The sequence below is a fragment of the Python bivittatus genome, unplaced genomic scaffold, assembly GCF_059951505.1.
Source record: "Python bivittatus isolate LINGU-HERP-01145 unplaced genomic scaffold, Pbiv_v1 ctg000580_np1212, whole genome shotgun sequence".
Taxonomy (NCBI): domain Eukaryota; kingdom Metazoa; phylum Chordata; class Lepidosauria; order Squamata; family Pythonidae; genus Python; species Python bivittatus.
This window is the reverse complement of record NW_028277087.1, coordinates 4,792,583-4,808,190: the sequence shown is the minus strand read 5'-3', so window position 1 is coordinate 4,808,190 and position 15,608 is coordinate 4,792,583. Positions and strand designations below refer to the sequence as shown.

General features: G+C 39.9%; 1 protein-coding gene across 3 annotated transcripts in view; it reads right to left on the bottom strand.

Annotated features, from left to right (window-relative positions):
- DAZAP1 (DAZ associated protein 1) overlaps positions 1–15,353 on the bottom strand; it is a 51,388-nt gene extending 36,035 nt beyond the window's left edge. For 2 of the 3 annotated variants that reach the window (XM_015888689.3, XM_025168919.2), the window contains exon 1: positions 14,957–15,353. In XM_015888689.3, the coding sequence (XP_015744175.1) occupies positions 14,957–14,988 (32 nt within the window). In that variant the 5' untranslated portion in view covers positions 14,989–15,353. The remainder of the gene's footprint in view (positions 1–14,956) is intronic. The other variant, XM_007431791.3, reaches the window with a different exon arrangement.
- Positions 15,354–15,608: the final 255 nt, after the last annotated feature.

Genomic DNA, 15,608 nt, shown 5'->3' with positions numbered 1-15,608 from the left:
TATGCATAAATAAAGTTTTTACCGAGGAACCTTCAGAAGAAGGAATCTGCCAGTGAGGTTTTAACATAAACTGCTCCCACTTTGTATCAATCAATTATCCACTTCACAAAGGAGGCTGAGCCAAAAGAGAAGCTAAGTAGTTCGTCTTCTTTTGTCATTTGTTTCCATTTTGCCACACATCACAGATTACATGGTCCTAAACTGTGATTTGCAAACCATAATGGCTGGGTCCGCAAACCATCCTAAGCCAAAAGGAAACAAACCACAGGATGGTTTTGTCACTCTAGCCTTATGGTGCCAAAGGAAGAAATAGTAGACAAACATGTTTTAAAGTTACCACTTCCTCTGAAGGATAGGTTGGATTTCTAACTGCAGTATCTGTCCATCAATGTTGGTCATAACTGAAGATCCTGCTGTGTGTTCTTTCAACATGGGAACTGCAGCTAGCAGTAACATGAAAAAAAGCATACAGGTAACAGCATCCCAGTTATCGATCTGTGCAAATGGCATTATAGTTGATCATTTTTAGGTGGGCAGCTTTATTTATGAGACCTCATTCACAATAATTGTAAATGAAGGAATCAATCTCATGGGTATTACTGACACACAGATGAGCAAGCTAAGTATTATAGATTTGATCTAGTTTTATCCAGGTGGTTTCTAAATGCAGCCTCAGTCCAAGCAATGGAATCTGAGGACAGAGGGGCAGGAATACTATCCCACTCACTAGAAAATATTTTCAAAAGTCCAATTGGGATCACTAAGACAAATTGTTAGTGCTTCTCCCCATCCTCACATACATATCATCCCTGACCAAACTGGCTGTGGCCTCCAATGTGATACTGAAATTGAGTTCAGTGACCCTTGGAGACCTCAACATTTATGTTAAGGTTGCACAAATAGGGGCCAAACTGTTATTTCATAGCTTCTATAAATGCCACAATCTGCCTCAAACTGTTATCAGGCCAATGTATAGGTAACTGCACACTCTTGATCTAATTTTTGCCTAAGAACAAGAGGTGAACAGCTTGGATACTGGAGAAGCCATTGTCACACCAGCTTCTGGAGACCTGGCGCTTTGTAGCCTCATTCTGCACCTGAAAGAGTAAGGAATACATTAGGATGGTCCATCCCAGAGACTTATAGAATCTGATGGTTTCTGGGAGATTTTACAGAAGCCAGAGCAGTGATACTGTCAGTGTCCTTGTTGGCCTCTAGAATGGGAATCAGAGACAACTAGAGCACAAATAGTGTAAGGTCTTGAATGTGACTGTTCACACCTCAGTGCATACAGTTAAGTATATGTGGTAGAGAAGATCAATGTTTCCCAACCTTGGCAACTTCCTGATGTGTGCCTTCAGTACCCAGAATTCTCCAGTCAGTATGGCCATTGTTAAGAATTCTGGGAGTTGGAAGTCCATACATCTGAAAGTTGCTAAGGTTGTAAAACAGTAAACTAGATGATCTCCAAGATTTGTTCCATTCTAGGATTCTATGAACAGGTGATGGTAAGCTTACTGTCATCTCTTCCAAAAAACTCAGTATTAGAACCATGAAGACAGACTTGTGAAGCACTCATCTTCACACTAATCTGACTTCAGTTCTTTATACAGTTTGCTATAAAATGTCCAATGCATCACCTAGTCTAAATCTGAGGGGTCACTTTCAGTTTAAAAAGTCCAAAGACAAAGATATTTGTAGCTATCTAGCCCATCATCTGAACTCATTCACACTTGCCGAAAGCAAGTGACTGGGTAAATCCAGATGATACATGGGTACATGATGGAATTGTACCATCGGTCTTAAAGAAGGCAATGATCTATTCTCTCCTGAAGATGGCTTCCCCAGCTGTAGGGAATTTTGCCAACTATTCTTCTATTACAAATACCCCTTAAACAAAGTGTTTAAGAGAGTGGTGTCTGTGTAGCTGCAGATGTACTTGGAGATTATTCTGAACTTTTCAGTCTAGGTTCTGGTTCAGACTGCCATGATCGTCATGATAGATGACCCCTTAAGGAAGTGCAACTCTCTTGAAACTGCTTAATCTTCCAGCAGCTTTTGATACTGCCACCCATGGCATCCTTCTGGTCATTTATGTATGTTGGGGGCACTCTATGTAGTAAGTTTCTGATCTTACTTGCAGGGATGGTATCAGAAAGTAGTATCAAGTGACTGTGCTTCTGGTCCCTAGCAGCCACAATACAAGGCATTATTTTACCTTCAGTATTACTGAAATATACATGAAGGTGCCAGGGATAGTGACCAGGAGTTTTGGAGCTGGATGTCATTAATACACTAATGACATTCAGTTCTATTTTTTTACAACATCTGAATCATCACTTCTCCACAAAACTGGAAAAATCACAATCCTTCATGATATACGCAACCTATTTTGTATGACTGCTCAACATACACAGCCTCCAATCTTAATGTGACAGCTATAGACTGTTTGTTCCTTTGGTAAAAATACCTCTCTTCAACCTGGACATATTAAATTGGTTTTTGGTTTGAATGCTTATGCCTGAAATTCTGTGCAAGTAGAAAATGCATTCCTTTAACTCTAAACATTTGTTCCATTACAGATGGTACTTGTGAGACTTTTTATGACTTTTTATATACAACTATTAACCCAATATAGAGAAGTTAGAATAATTACAGATTAAATGTATCAGACCAGGCCTAGGGAACATCAGGTTCAAATCCACATTCACCTGTGAAGCTGAGATGTTCCTAGGCTAACCAGTGGTGTCTTGAGGATATCAACTCAGCTTAATCTAAGACAAAACACTGTTGGTGTACATAAAAGGAGAATGAAGGGGGGAAAACAACAACAGGCAGATTTCATGTACAGGCAGCCCATGGATTAAGAATGCCCAGTTTACAGGTAACCCATAGTTAAGAATGGAACCAAGTGTAGCAAAATTCGAGCTAAATACACAATGGTTCAAGTTCATTACACAATACTACTTATACAGTGGTATACAATAATATTGTTCTGGCTTACATACAAATTCGACTTAAGGATAGACTTTGGGAACGGAACTTGTTCTTAAACTGGGGACTACCTGTATTCCTTGGAGTAAAGGCAGGATAAGCTTGTGATAAATAACTGTTGGGAAAAATACATGTAGACCATGTAATGAACATAGTTTGTCTCTTCATTATGATTCCTGTGTGAGTTGGACAAAGAAATAAAAAGGTGCCATATGTTTAGATCCATAAGAATATGCAGAGATAGTGGTAGTGTATGTATGCCATCTAAGAGCAAGGATTGCTAGTATGACTAGACTGGTGAAAAGACTTCTATACAAAGTTTAAAAAAAAGTCCTGACCAGTTTTACTGCACTCAAAGATGGCCTACTGCCATTATAAGTTACTTACACTTTCATGACAAAAATGTGTGCAATTCCTGTATGGACATCCCTCAGAATTTCTATTTTACATAATAAAATAGTCATTGTTACTTATATTCAGCCTCAAATGCTGACAGTGTAACATCTAGTAGGGCTGTGGCCATTTCTTCTTCTCTTTCTCTCTTTTTTGTAGGAAATTCCTACAATGAACAAACTGCAGATATAGTGACATCAAATTAGCCTGGGCAGGGAGGGAAATGCATTATGTACTTATTTTCTAAGTACAAAATGTTAAAGCAAAACAAAAGTTGTATATTTGTTCCTTGCTTTCTTTCCAGAAAAGCAGCACAGATAGTCCTTGCTTAATGACCACAACAGGGACTGGAAAATTGGTTGTTAAGCAGGGCAGTCATTAAGCAAGTCATCGCATGACCAACCCAATTTTACAACCATTTTTACGATGGCCATTAAGCGAATCATGTGGTTGTTAAGCAAATCCAGCTTCCCCAATGGACATTTTTTGCCAGAATTCACTTAACCACTATGATTCGCTTAACAACCATTGTAAAAAGGTTGCAAATTGCGATCACACGACTGCAGGGGGTGATGCACGGTTTGTAACCACTGTAGGTGCAAGTACAGGTTGTAAAGCACTTTTTCCAAGGTCATCATAACTTCAAACCGTTATTTAATGAATGGTTGTTAAGCGAGGACTACCTGTAAGTCAGTTTCTCAATGACCTGCTACTTAAATTAAGCAATGTAATTTTACAAAAAGGGGGCTGAGGTCATCTGTGGTGTTATCATTGCTATCTCTATTCTAAAGCGTGGAGCACAACCAAATGCCCTTTTGTATAATGCTGATTTTCAGTAACTTTAACTTCAAGGAAAGAGGAAATCAGGTTTTTTTGGACTGGATCAACTGGCAGAAGGTGAACAGGATTCCCCCAGATCTGTTTAAGAAAATCTTCCTACTCTCTTCAAGGTTTCAGGGGGTCATGGAACTGCTGGGAGGGTCAAATTCTTTTGCAATGGATGGCATTCTATTGGGGAAAATGCTATTTGGATAGCACCAAATCTTTTTCAAGCATACAAATGAACAAAGTTTCAACATGAAGAAGTTGAATTCACAGCAGAATAACAACAATAGGATCTAATAGCATTAAACCTGAATAATATTGACAGATTTGCAGATTATGTAGTTTGTCAGAAATATATCTTATATTTCATATTTTTATTGCCACATATCTAAGTTTCCTGCATAAAGATATATTCCAGCTTGATAAAGCTGGGATATTATTAAAGATCATCCTGTTCTTTTGATTAAGAGTCTAATCAGAATCCTCTTCTGCTTATAAAGAAGAAATAGTAAAATTTCACTCATGCCTTGGTCACTTCCTGTTTGGATTAATGCAATGCACTCTACATGGGGCTGCCTTTGAAGACCACCCAGAAGTTACAACTGGTCCAGAATGCAGTGGCATGCACAGTGATGGATGCCCCTAGGTTTACCCACATTACACCCCTGTTGCGTGAGCTGCATTGGCTCCCAGTTTCCAGGTGCTATTCAAGGTGCTGGTTATTACCTTTAAAGCCCTATATAGCACAGGACCAAGTTATCTGTGGGACTGCCTCTCCCTAAGAACTTGCCCATCCTACCAGAATGGATAGGGTGAACATGCTCCTAGTCCTTTCCCTTAAATGTTGCCATCTTATGGGACCTAGGAAGCATGCCTTTACTGTGGCAACCCCTGCCCTATGGAACACTCCCCTGAAGTTCGGCAGGCCCCCACCCTTTTAACCTTTTGAAAAGTACTTAAGATCTGGCTTTTCCTCCAAGTGCTGGGATAGGGTAAGACTGATGAAAGGACTTTGAGGTGGACTGCATGTGAAAGTTTAACTATGGTGCCAGGTTTTAATATTTGTGGTTTTATTTATTTAATAATATTTTTTAATGTACACAGATGTTGTTTTAACTGTTCACTGTGAGCCGCCCAGAGTTTGGTACCAGATGGACGGCTATATGTTATAAATACATACGTACATACATACATATATAAATTTGATTCTACAGGAATTACTGGGTTGTAGAAACTACTACAAAAACATAAATATTGTCTGCCCCAATTCTTTGAATTTTCATTCTGCTCCCCTTCTCCTGTAACACTTCACCTAATGAAGAATTTTGTCTGGTCTAAATAAAATATTGCCCTTTCCCCAAGATACTAAGATTATCCCAATAATTCCCTCAGAAAGAAATGAACGCAGATTCACAGGAGCAACACTGAGATAGGTGATGCAACATACAGAGTGATGTAAGTTCCAGGTGTTTCTTCAATGAAACAGGAACCTTTAAGCAACAGGTAAACAATCATAATCCACTTAAGACATCTCATACTCTTAGACTGTTTTCCTCATACTGTAATGAGTGTGGCTTTCTCTCCATCCCCCACACACATAAACAATTGCAATGTGAAGCAGCTATACTGTATTCCAAAACTCAACAATAAGAATCTCACGGTCAAAGTGTTCGTTTGACAGAGCTTCAGAAAGTTCGAAAGATATAATTGAGCATATCAAGTACAGTCTCGTGCTTTTCAAATACTACAATGACAGTTGTAGTTTCAACGATCTGACAAAATCTCATGGGTACTAAACCAAGGTGCAGTAAATTCAGAACAGACCTCAAAGCCAGCAGCGTAAGCTGTAAGAGAATCCCTATACTCAATGGTATCATAACCCCATAGGTGGGGAGGCCAGGTGTATTTCAATAGCTTCTGAAAGGAAATTTAAGTACCATAAAAATACCTAATTGTGTGCTGGCTTCTCTAGGGAAGATTATTCAAAACAGCACGAATTTAAAGTAATAGCCTGACTATTCTCCCAGGCTTTTGGTGGTGGCTAAGCCTCTACTGGACTGGATTTGTGGGTTTTGTTTGTTTGCTTGTTTGTCTTCGGGCCACTTGTAATTTCTCTGTCTTTTATATTTTTTTTCTTATTTTTTAATTGTAAGCTGCCCAATGTTGTTAGGAGTTGGATGTCCAATAAATTGCATAAATTAAATCTGAATTAAAATTAAATTCAGATTCAATCTGAACACAAGAACCTAGGAAACTAGTGATTCCGAGTTAGACTATTTTTCTCTCAAGTTGATCTAGGGTCTTCGTGCTCTACCACTTAGTTAGATTATATCCATAAATTAGAATAAAGTTTAGTATAAAGTTTTAGAGCCAGTCTGGTGTAGTGGTTAAGGTGCTGACCTAGGAGACTGTGAGTTCTAGTCCAGCCTTAGGCATGAAAGCCGGCTAGGTGACTTTGGGCCAGTCCCTCTCTCAGCCCAACCCACCTCACAGGGTTGTTGTTGTGGGGAAAATAGGAGGCAGGAATATTAGGTATGTTCACTGCCTTGAGTTGACCAACATATATTCAAAAAGGTGGGATACAAATCTAAATAATAATAATAATTTTTTAAAAATGCTGAAGGCTGTATTTTTGAAACCAGGAATGAGCAACATGTGGCATTCCAAATGTTAAATTGCAATTCCCAGCAGTCTCAGTAAGCCTAGCTAACGTTGAAGGCTGATGGAAGATCCAGCCCAAATATGTCTGGAGGACACACATTGGCTACCCCTGCTCTTAAGCAAACATTTATAAAGTTTTGGCAAGCGGTAATGTAGTGGTTGGAAGGGAAAGTATCCATAAAGGGTAACAGAGAAGCATAACTAAACCAATATGATTAATTCACAAGGTGAAATGGGAAGCCATGTAGGGCAATATAAAGCTGCCCAAGTGGAAAAGGTGAGTATTTTACAAGTACTAGGTAGCTCCGTACGCACATCTAGAATAATAAAATCTACAATTCTGAGTAAAAGACAAAGCAACCCAGTTCTGGCTGAGAAATTAATCTTCTACCTATATTGACAATCACTGGCATAATTATTAATCAAACTGGGAAGAGGGCATCTAGGAAACTTGTGAAAGAGGTACAGTTCCATCTCTCAATGATTCATAAATGTAACTGTTAATGAACAATGAATCATGGTTTGCTTTCCCTTCATTCTGATATGTGTGACACCACAGTAGCAGTGAGGCTGTTACTGAGGTCATAATATTGCAGCTTAAGTAGTGACTGAGTTATTCATGGTAGGGTCACTCTCTAGGCCCACCTTCCAAAAGCAATAAAAACAAGTTTAACAAAAGGCACTTTCTAGTGCAGAGAATGGACTTGCATTTCTATTTTTTCAGTCATCAAGATAAAAGAAAGCCAACTGCTCTCATTATTAATGCCTTTGTCTTGATCCATCTTGATCCTGATGGCACTGGACCTATAGAACAAATGAGCCATTATCCTGGGAATGGCTGCCATTAAACAGCCAGGATCCATGAGTAAATCACTACAAAAGTAATAGGAGCAAGAATGACATTGTTATAAATGGGTATTACCAGAAAAGGAAAAGGCACAGGCCATGGCTTTACTTTAAATCAGATAGTGCTCTGCTGAATGAATGCTATTCCAACAGAAGTACCACAACACTGATTTCAGTGTACAAACACTTGGGATAAAGTGACATCCTATGCTTGTTTGGTATAAAGTGATAAAGTGACAGATAAACTAAGGAAAGTACAGGACTTGATAGAAGCCAGCATAACACGTAATTAGTTGGTACTGTGAAGCAACTAAAGAAAATAGGACATGGAAGCATTATACACAGCACCTTGAGATAAACAACAAAGGTGAGATATAAATCAAACAAACAAACGATTTACACAAGCTAGTTCTCCATAATGATAGTACCAGGAATTGCAAAATAATATTCTTGAACAGAAAAATACATGTAAATATAGAAAGTATCTGTATGACTTAATTGTTAAAAAAGGTGTGATACTAGATCTAGGAGTCAAATGTTTCTTTTCATTTTTCTGAAATGCAATTAGTTAGATGACACAGATCATTATATGAAGAGAATGAGAGATGTCTTCTCTGACTAGAGCCATGTATAGGTTCCTCCAAACTATCTGATTCTATCACGGGCAAAACTGAAATCTGAAAAAAAAGCTATCTCATTTTCTTCACTCTTTCAAATTTCAGAGAACGGATTTCAGTGTAAGTGCATGAATAATAGCCCCAGTGTTTTGGATCTCCATCACACACAATCTCCCTCAATAACGTGAATAAAACATTAAAAAACTGTCACTGTGAAGGTCTGTTTGGGAATAATAACTTGGGAAATTAATATTAAGACGCTATGACTATCACCACCAAAGCACAATCCTAGCACTTAAATCATCACAAATTTGATTCCAAGCAGACCGTAATGCTCCAATGAAAAATAGAGAACACAATTTCTGCAGCAAACTGAGGACCAAGTTACAGTCACAAATTTCAAATGGCATACTAGCTGATAAGAGTAGAAATCATGAAGTATAAGGAATTCTGAAAATGGAGCAAAATTTCCTTTCCTCTGATTTTCCCCAAGTATCTTCTCTAATGTTTTATTTTTATAACCCATTTATTTTTTCTTCTTTAAAGGTCTAAAGGCAAAAAACCTCAATTAACAACATTACTAAACAGAAATGCACATTTTCTAAAATCAAGTCTCTCTCTGCAAAGAGAAGGGACCAGAATATGTAGTCTCAAACCACTTTGCATATTCACTAGAAACTGAATTTTATATAAGAACTTCTTGGACTAAAAGCAGCATGAAATGCAATGACATTGATACTGAATCGTCAAAAATTCTTATTAGTGCACTAGCTGTCTTGTATTTGACTGCTTGGGTGAAACCATTTCTGGCACATCACACAGCAGATTGAGTGCAGAGATTTTCCCTTCTCAGTGGCCATTTCAGTCTCTCAGCTCCACTTGAAATTATTTCTGGACACCTTGATAAATATTCAGACAAAAAAGACAAGGTTTTCTGAGGTCAAGCAGAGCAGCTGTATATAAACACAGTGCTGCTATTTATACATGGCTCAATAGATTACCACAAGCTAAGAGAGTTTTAGTATTTGACTTTGTGATGGATGAATTCTGGTACTGAATAAACACAGAATTAACCAATGCCACAGCCTGAAGAAAAGTGTGCAAATGTAGATGAACAAAGAAAAAATTCCAAAGTAATCAAAGGCCACAATGGACTTGATAATTATATCATGACATAATACAGGTAGGATTGCTACTAAGGTTTCCTGAACTGTTCTTTTTGGGTTGGGGGTCCTCTTGCTTGTTATGTGTGCCAAGCATTTCCATTCAATATCTCACACATTGATCGTGTATTCTGCCAAACATTCTTTCAAGCATCTTTAGGGTAGCACACAGCCCTCTGACATGGGCTATCCAATCTACCTTTCATCTCCTGCTCATTTATAGGTAGTAAGTAAAAAACTTTGTAGTTTTTAATTTGTATCTGACTGGTGGCCTTATAGCTAAAATAAAGTTTTGATGTTGATAGTATTTTTGGTATATCTGTTTTAAATAATATTTTCTTTAACAAAAAGCTAGCTTAAAGTACTAAACTGAAACCCACAAAAGAAGGAAGCAGAAGCCAAGCAAATGCGATCAATTACAAACTCCATAACAATATCATTAAGCTTTAATAAGTTTGAATAAATAATTTAAATAACCATTCAAATATTCTCCATGGAAATACTTCCAGAGTATAACACTACCAACATCTATTTGCCACTAGCATCACTGAACCTGGTGGAACGTGTATACATGGGATCAGGATGGACAACTCTTTCTCCAGTTCTCAAATATTTTTGTTAATTGGTTTCAAGTTCTTGTTTATTTAAAAACATTTACTAAGTGCACCCTCCACTTTAAAAAGAATTAAAATACTGGGCTGGATCAAATACAGACCGGGTTCATATACTAGCATAACATTTACTGTGCTTTTTTTAGTTTTAGTTTAGTGTAATGTGTGAACTTTTTCACTGTGGTTCATTAACCATGGTTTAAAGTTTAACCATGTGTGATTTCTGTGACCGTGGCTTATTCAAATTCTCATTAAAACTAACCAGTTCCTGAGCAGCTCTCTCCAACTTGGGCATCCTCCAGAAGTTTGGACAAACCCCTCAAATTTTCAGCAATGGTTAGACTGGCTGGAATATTACAGCAGTTGAAGAGCACTTAAGATTAGGGAAAGATGATTTGGCATAATATGTGATTCATGCTAAATGATAGTTCAGCTCTAAAAGGACAAGTTCAAAAAGACCCAGGAAAGAAGATATAGGTTCCCTGAACATTCATTTTTGTACCACTAATCCTAGTCTGCCAATTTGAATTAACCCTTTCTCTCCCCATTTTTAGAAAAGATGAACAAGCCATTTCCCCACATGTAATCCCTTCATTCTTCTTGCATAAACTAGCAAACAAAATTTTAAAAAATCCATTCAGTTCCCCATTTTGTTTCAGTCATGAAACTATGCTTAATAACTTCAGAACAAGTCAGGATCTGAAATCATGGGTTGAATTTGGTATAGTATCTTGGAGTTTAATCAGAGTTTCTTGGTTCTGAAGAAAGATATAATAAATGAAAGGTTGCCAGCTCAAATAAAATGACTACACAAGTGAGCCTAAACCTCAAGATATGATCGCTCCAATGCAGTTAGTATCACAACTCCCAAGGTAAGCATTTAAAAATCCTATTTAACATTCAGAATGATGTCACAATTGACAAAATGGTTGCTAGAAGGTCTAATATTTTAAAGCACATGGATATTTATCATAATGTATAAAATGATACATTTATACATTATACAAATGATCATAATGTATAAAATTATACATCATAATGTATAAAATGATACAAAGACAACTGCAAATTTAGCCCCTTGAACTGAAATGACAATCCTGCACTTTTAATTCTGAGACTGTACAGAATTATCAAATTGGCATCATAATCTAGCATTTCCTATATCGCCAAAGAAAATACCTCTCAGAGATCTTATTGGGAATAAAATCTATGGCAGATCCATCTCTCTTGTAGTGGGCTCCATAGGTTATTATCTGAACATACATACATTGACTTGGTTCGCTGATTACATTAAGCCATGGTACCACTATTACTTGAGTTTTTTTACAAATGGTAATGGCTAGATTCATACAACACTAAGGCAAAATCAAAAGTTCATTATGGCCTTGGACAATTAGTGAATCTAGCAATGCTGTCCAAAAACACTGATTCTGGACATTGTAGCTGTCCTACTAAAAACCTACTGTCCTGGCTCAACCACACAGAGGAAATCCATTTGGATCATAAACAACTGGCAAATATAGGTCATTTCTGATATATATTTTCCCCTAGAATCTCCTTTCTCCTATATACAAAATTTAAATACACTTCAAATGAGACTCATTCAAAAAGCAAGTTATTCTTGTCATGTGAGGCCCAATTTTCAAAATGGAAAGGCAAAACAACAATTTTCCAAAATGAACACAACCACCATGTCAACACACCTGAACTTTAAAAGATAAATTTCAGCACCTAGAGGGAAACAGTAAAAGTCAAAATGACAAATGTCACTTGTTTTCATCAGTTGAGAGAACCAGAGGTGAAGCTTGAAGAAAAAAAACAGGGGTTTGACTGTTTGATTTAATAAAGAAGCTTTAGAATATGTGGGACCACTTCCAAAGCACCTCTTCTCCACAATGGTAAAGCAACCATCTCTTCTTCAAAGCTTATCTGCCTGCTCTGGAAGCTGTTCTCTGCTATCTCTGCATGCAGCTACTTTCCTTCACATTCTTCCCATAGAAGCAAAGTGCCTATGCATGTACACACATGTGGAAACAACAGAAAGCAGCTTTCCAAAGCAACCATGGTAATCTGGAAAAATATATAGTTGCTTTAATAATCCAAAAAGAGGTATTCTGTACATGTTCTGGCACATCTCTTTCAAAGGAGTTCCATAGTCCTTTTTTTTTTTAAGGCAGTATAAGATTCCAAATACAAAGCCTCATAACCACTTGCAACAACCATGTTTCCTGCCCTGGGATAAGGGGCTTAGTTTGTTAGTTAGTGCTTGCTTAGTTTGAATGCTCAAGATAAATATATTTCTCATAACGCAATTGTTATGATCAAGCCACAAGTCCAATCTTCAACTTAAATACACAACATAAAGAGGAACAACCTAAATAATATGTTATTACGGTATATATTTAAACTACAATTTTCATTTTAGTATAGCAATGTTCCAATTCTGAGTTATCTATACTTAATTCATTGCAATATCAGCAGAAAGAATGAGTGACAGTTTTAAAATATTCCTCTAGCTTTCTTCCTATACACTGCAGACATCCTGCACAATATTTGGAGCAGGGTGACTAAGGAGAACATACAAAGTGACACAACTGATGAGCTATTTGGGGGTTAGATAATAAAAAATCCCTTGGAAGATTTTATGAAACAGAATTCATGGCTCCCCACTTTCTTTTGAAATTCAGCTATTCCCGGGTAGAAACTGTTATGTGGAAATCTGCCCAATAACAAAAAAACATGGTTACCCAGAAAAACAAGCAGAAAAATCAAAAGAAAATCCCAAAGAAAGCTTATATTAGTCTCCAAGCTTCTTATACAGATTGCTCAAAGCCAATCATGCTTTTGCCGATCAAGTGGGGTACACTCCTACTTCATTAGAAGTACTGATGAGTCACCAATGTTCTGTCCTGCACAGGTGTTCATCCTCCATCAACAACAGGATACATAATACTGTTACAGCAGCAAATGTTCCAATACTATGCAGGATCATTTGTGCTAGAAAAGAGATGAAGGTCATTGGTTATTTGGCTAATATCTCCCTTAAAAATGCAGAGAAACCAGAGAATTAGATCTATTCACAACATATAGAATGCAAGGAAGACATAAGGAACAGTTGCAGATTCTCCATTGTAAAGCATCTCCTTATGACCTTGGGCCTCAGCCATAGCAGGCAGGCACAAAGCAACTTTCTAGTCTTAACACTGAGTTACCAAGTTAGAAATCTAGTACCCAAAAGCAGACTGGGTTTCAACATCTGTAACAGGAAACTCCAATACATACATGGTCACAGACTGCATAACGAAGCAGGCAATTAGTCTTTATTTTCATTACACAGTAGTAACTAGAGAGCACTGAAAAACCTCTCAAAGAACCTTTCGGTACTACACACAGATATATACATATACAAAGGTCCTGGATGGTCTAATTTAACTTCTCATATATGTGGCAGAAGAGATGGATCCTAGAATCAGGCTCAAACAAGTCCAAACATTCAATCTCATGTCACTGCACAACTGAAAGAGCTTTTGATATCAGGGTTCTCTCTTCAAGCCCAATGTGGGAAAGAAAATGCACTTCTGCTGTAGGACCACAAATATAACTCTTTTCAACCCTTCCCCACTAATGAGGAACTGAACTACAACAGCAACCACCTGCCCCATTATTTCTTTCAATGACCAGTATAAAGAGCTTCTGCCCCCAAACACAGTGATTTCCTTCAAAAACAGCCCTGCCCTTCAAAATCTGCCACATTTAGTCCAGGATGCTGCTTCATCACCTTAAGGAACTTAAACACCACCACTTTTCTTGCTGCCAAACACCCCATATGGCCTCCTCATATTGACCATTTTATCCCACTATCACTATCACCACATACTTTGTTGTACAGCCATCCCCGATAGATACAATTGTCTTAATCCTTCATGAGTCCCCCACACTTCCTTTTAGATGTCCTCAGTGTTCAACCCCTAAACTTACAGGATAATAGCTCTAAGTATTATGAACAGAATCATTTCTTTCCACCCTGTCTTTACACAGCATGCATAATTTTACAGGCCATTTTTATTATATACCCTCCCTTTTCACTACCTGCCCCTGGTTATCCTGAGAAAGTGAAAGAAGGAAGCAGATCCTTATGGACCCATTCTATGCCAGGTCCCCACGTGACCCTTCCATCTTGCTCCCAAGTCCTTTGAGCCCCAATTATCAGAAAGGAGACTAGAAGGGGGAGGACTTTTTAAAATACAGTACTGTAATCGTTTTCTCAACTTCCTTCTCTCTCCACAGCAAGGAAACAGGCTGTTCCCTGGTACAGAGGGAGAGGCCGAAGTGGTAAGAGTTAACCGAGGAAGAGAAAAAGAGCCACGGCACTTGGCGATCTCATCCCAACCCTCTCTGACCAGAGGTAGGCATTTTATACCAGGCTCTCCCTGCTAACAGAGAGGCTGCACGGCACCGAGCAGGCCCCAGAGATTCACCTGCTGGGCGGTGCGGAGGCGCTTTAAAACGAGCCGAGAGCGGCTTTCCTCGGGGCCACCTCTTGTGATGCAAAAAAGGGGCGCTTGGCTTCCCCGAGATGATCCTTCTCCGTTTCCTCTGCTCCCCGCGGGGCCTCCCCGGCTTTCTCCGCCTGCTTCCCTTGAGGGCAGTCTGACCCCGGGTAGGGGGACTCCCCCCACCCCCGGGTGCTTCATGCCCTGAGAGAGACCCCTCGCCCCTTCGACAGGGATCCACATTGGGGGGGCTCCACATGACCCGGGGAACCTTCGCTACCCACGTGACCCTCGCGGTCGCCCTCCTCTTTCCCTCACGTGCTCCCCCTGCTCGTTCGCCTTCAGGGCCTCACCCGATCTCGTCGGCGCCCCCGACGCTATTCATGGCGGCGACGGGGGCAGAATGGCCTGGGGGTAGGCCCGGTCAGCTGCCCCTCCGCTCTTCTTCCTTCTCCTTCTCCTCCGTCGGGGGCGCTGCGGCGAGAGGCGATGGTGGGTCCTAACGCCGCTTTCCTCCCGTCCGCTTCTTCCCCTGGGGTTCACCACCTGCCACAGGCGTCCTCTGAGCTCCAGCCGCCGCCGCCGTCCTCGCCGCCGCCGCCTTCTGCTTTACCTCACACTAGAGGGGCCCGGCGACAGTCAGCCAGCGAGCCGCCGCCGCCGTCGCGCGCCTGCGCAAGCGCACGCGCGCCGCCTTGCCTTCCTCCCCCTTCCCAATCTCCTTCCCAGTCTCCTGCCGCCACCAACCGCCGCTGCAAGAGAAGCCGGGTAATGCGCCTGCGCGGTAGGGGCGCGAGACACTTTCCCCCCCCCTCCTCCCCTTTCCCCTCCCAGCAGCCGCCAAGAATATCATTGGCGGCTACGGGGTTTCCGGTAGTGAAGGCGGGCGGGCGGGAAGGAGGAGGCGGGGAAGGAGGGACGCCTGTACACGGAGCGGACCGTACGCCCTCCCTTTCTTCGCTTAGGAGCGGTGGAGGACAAGGAGCATGATGGGGGATGTAGTTC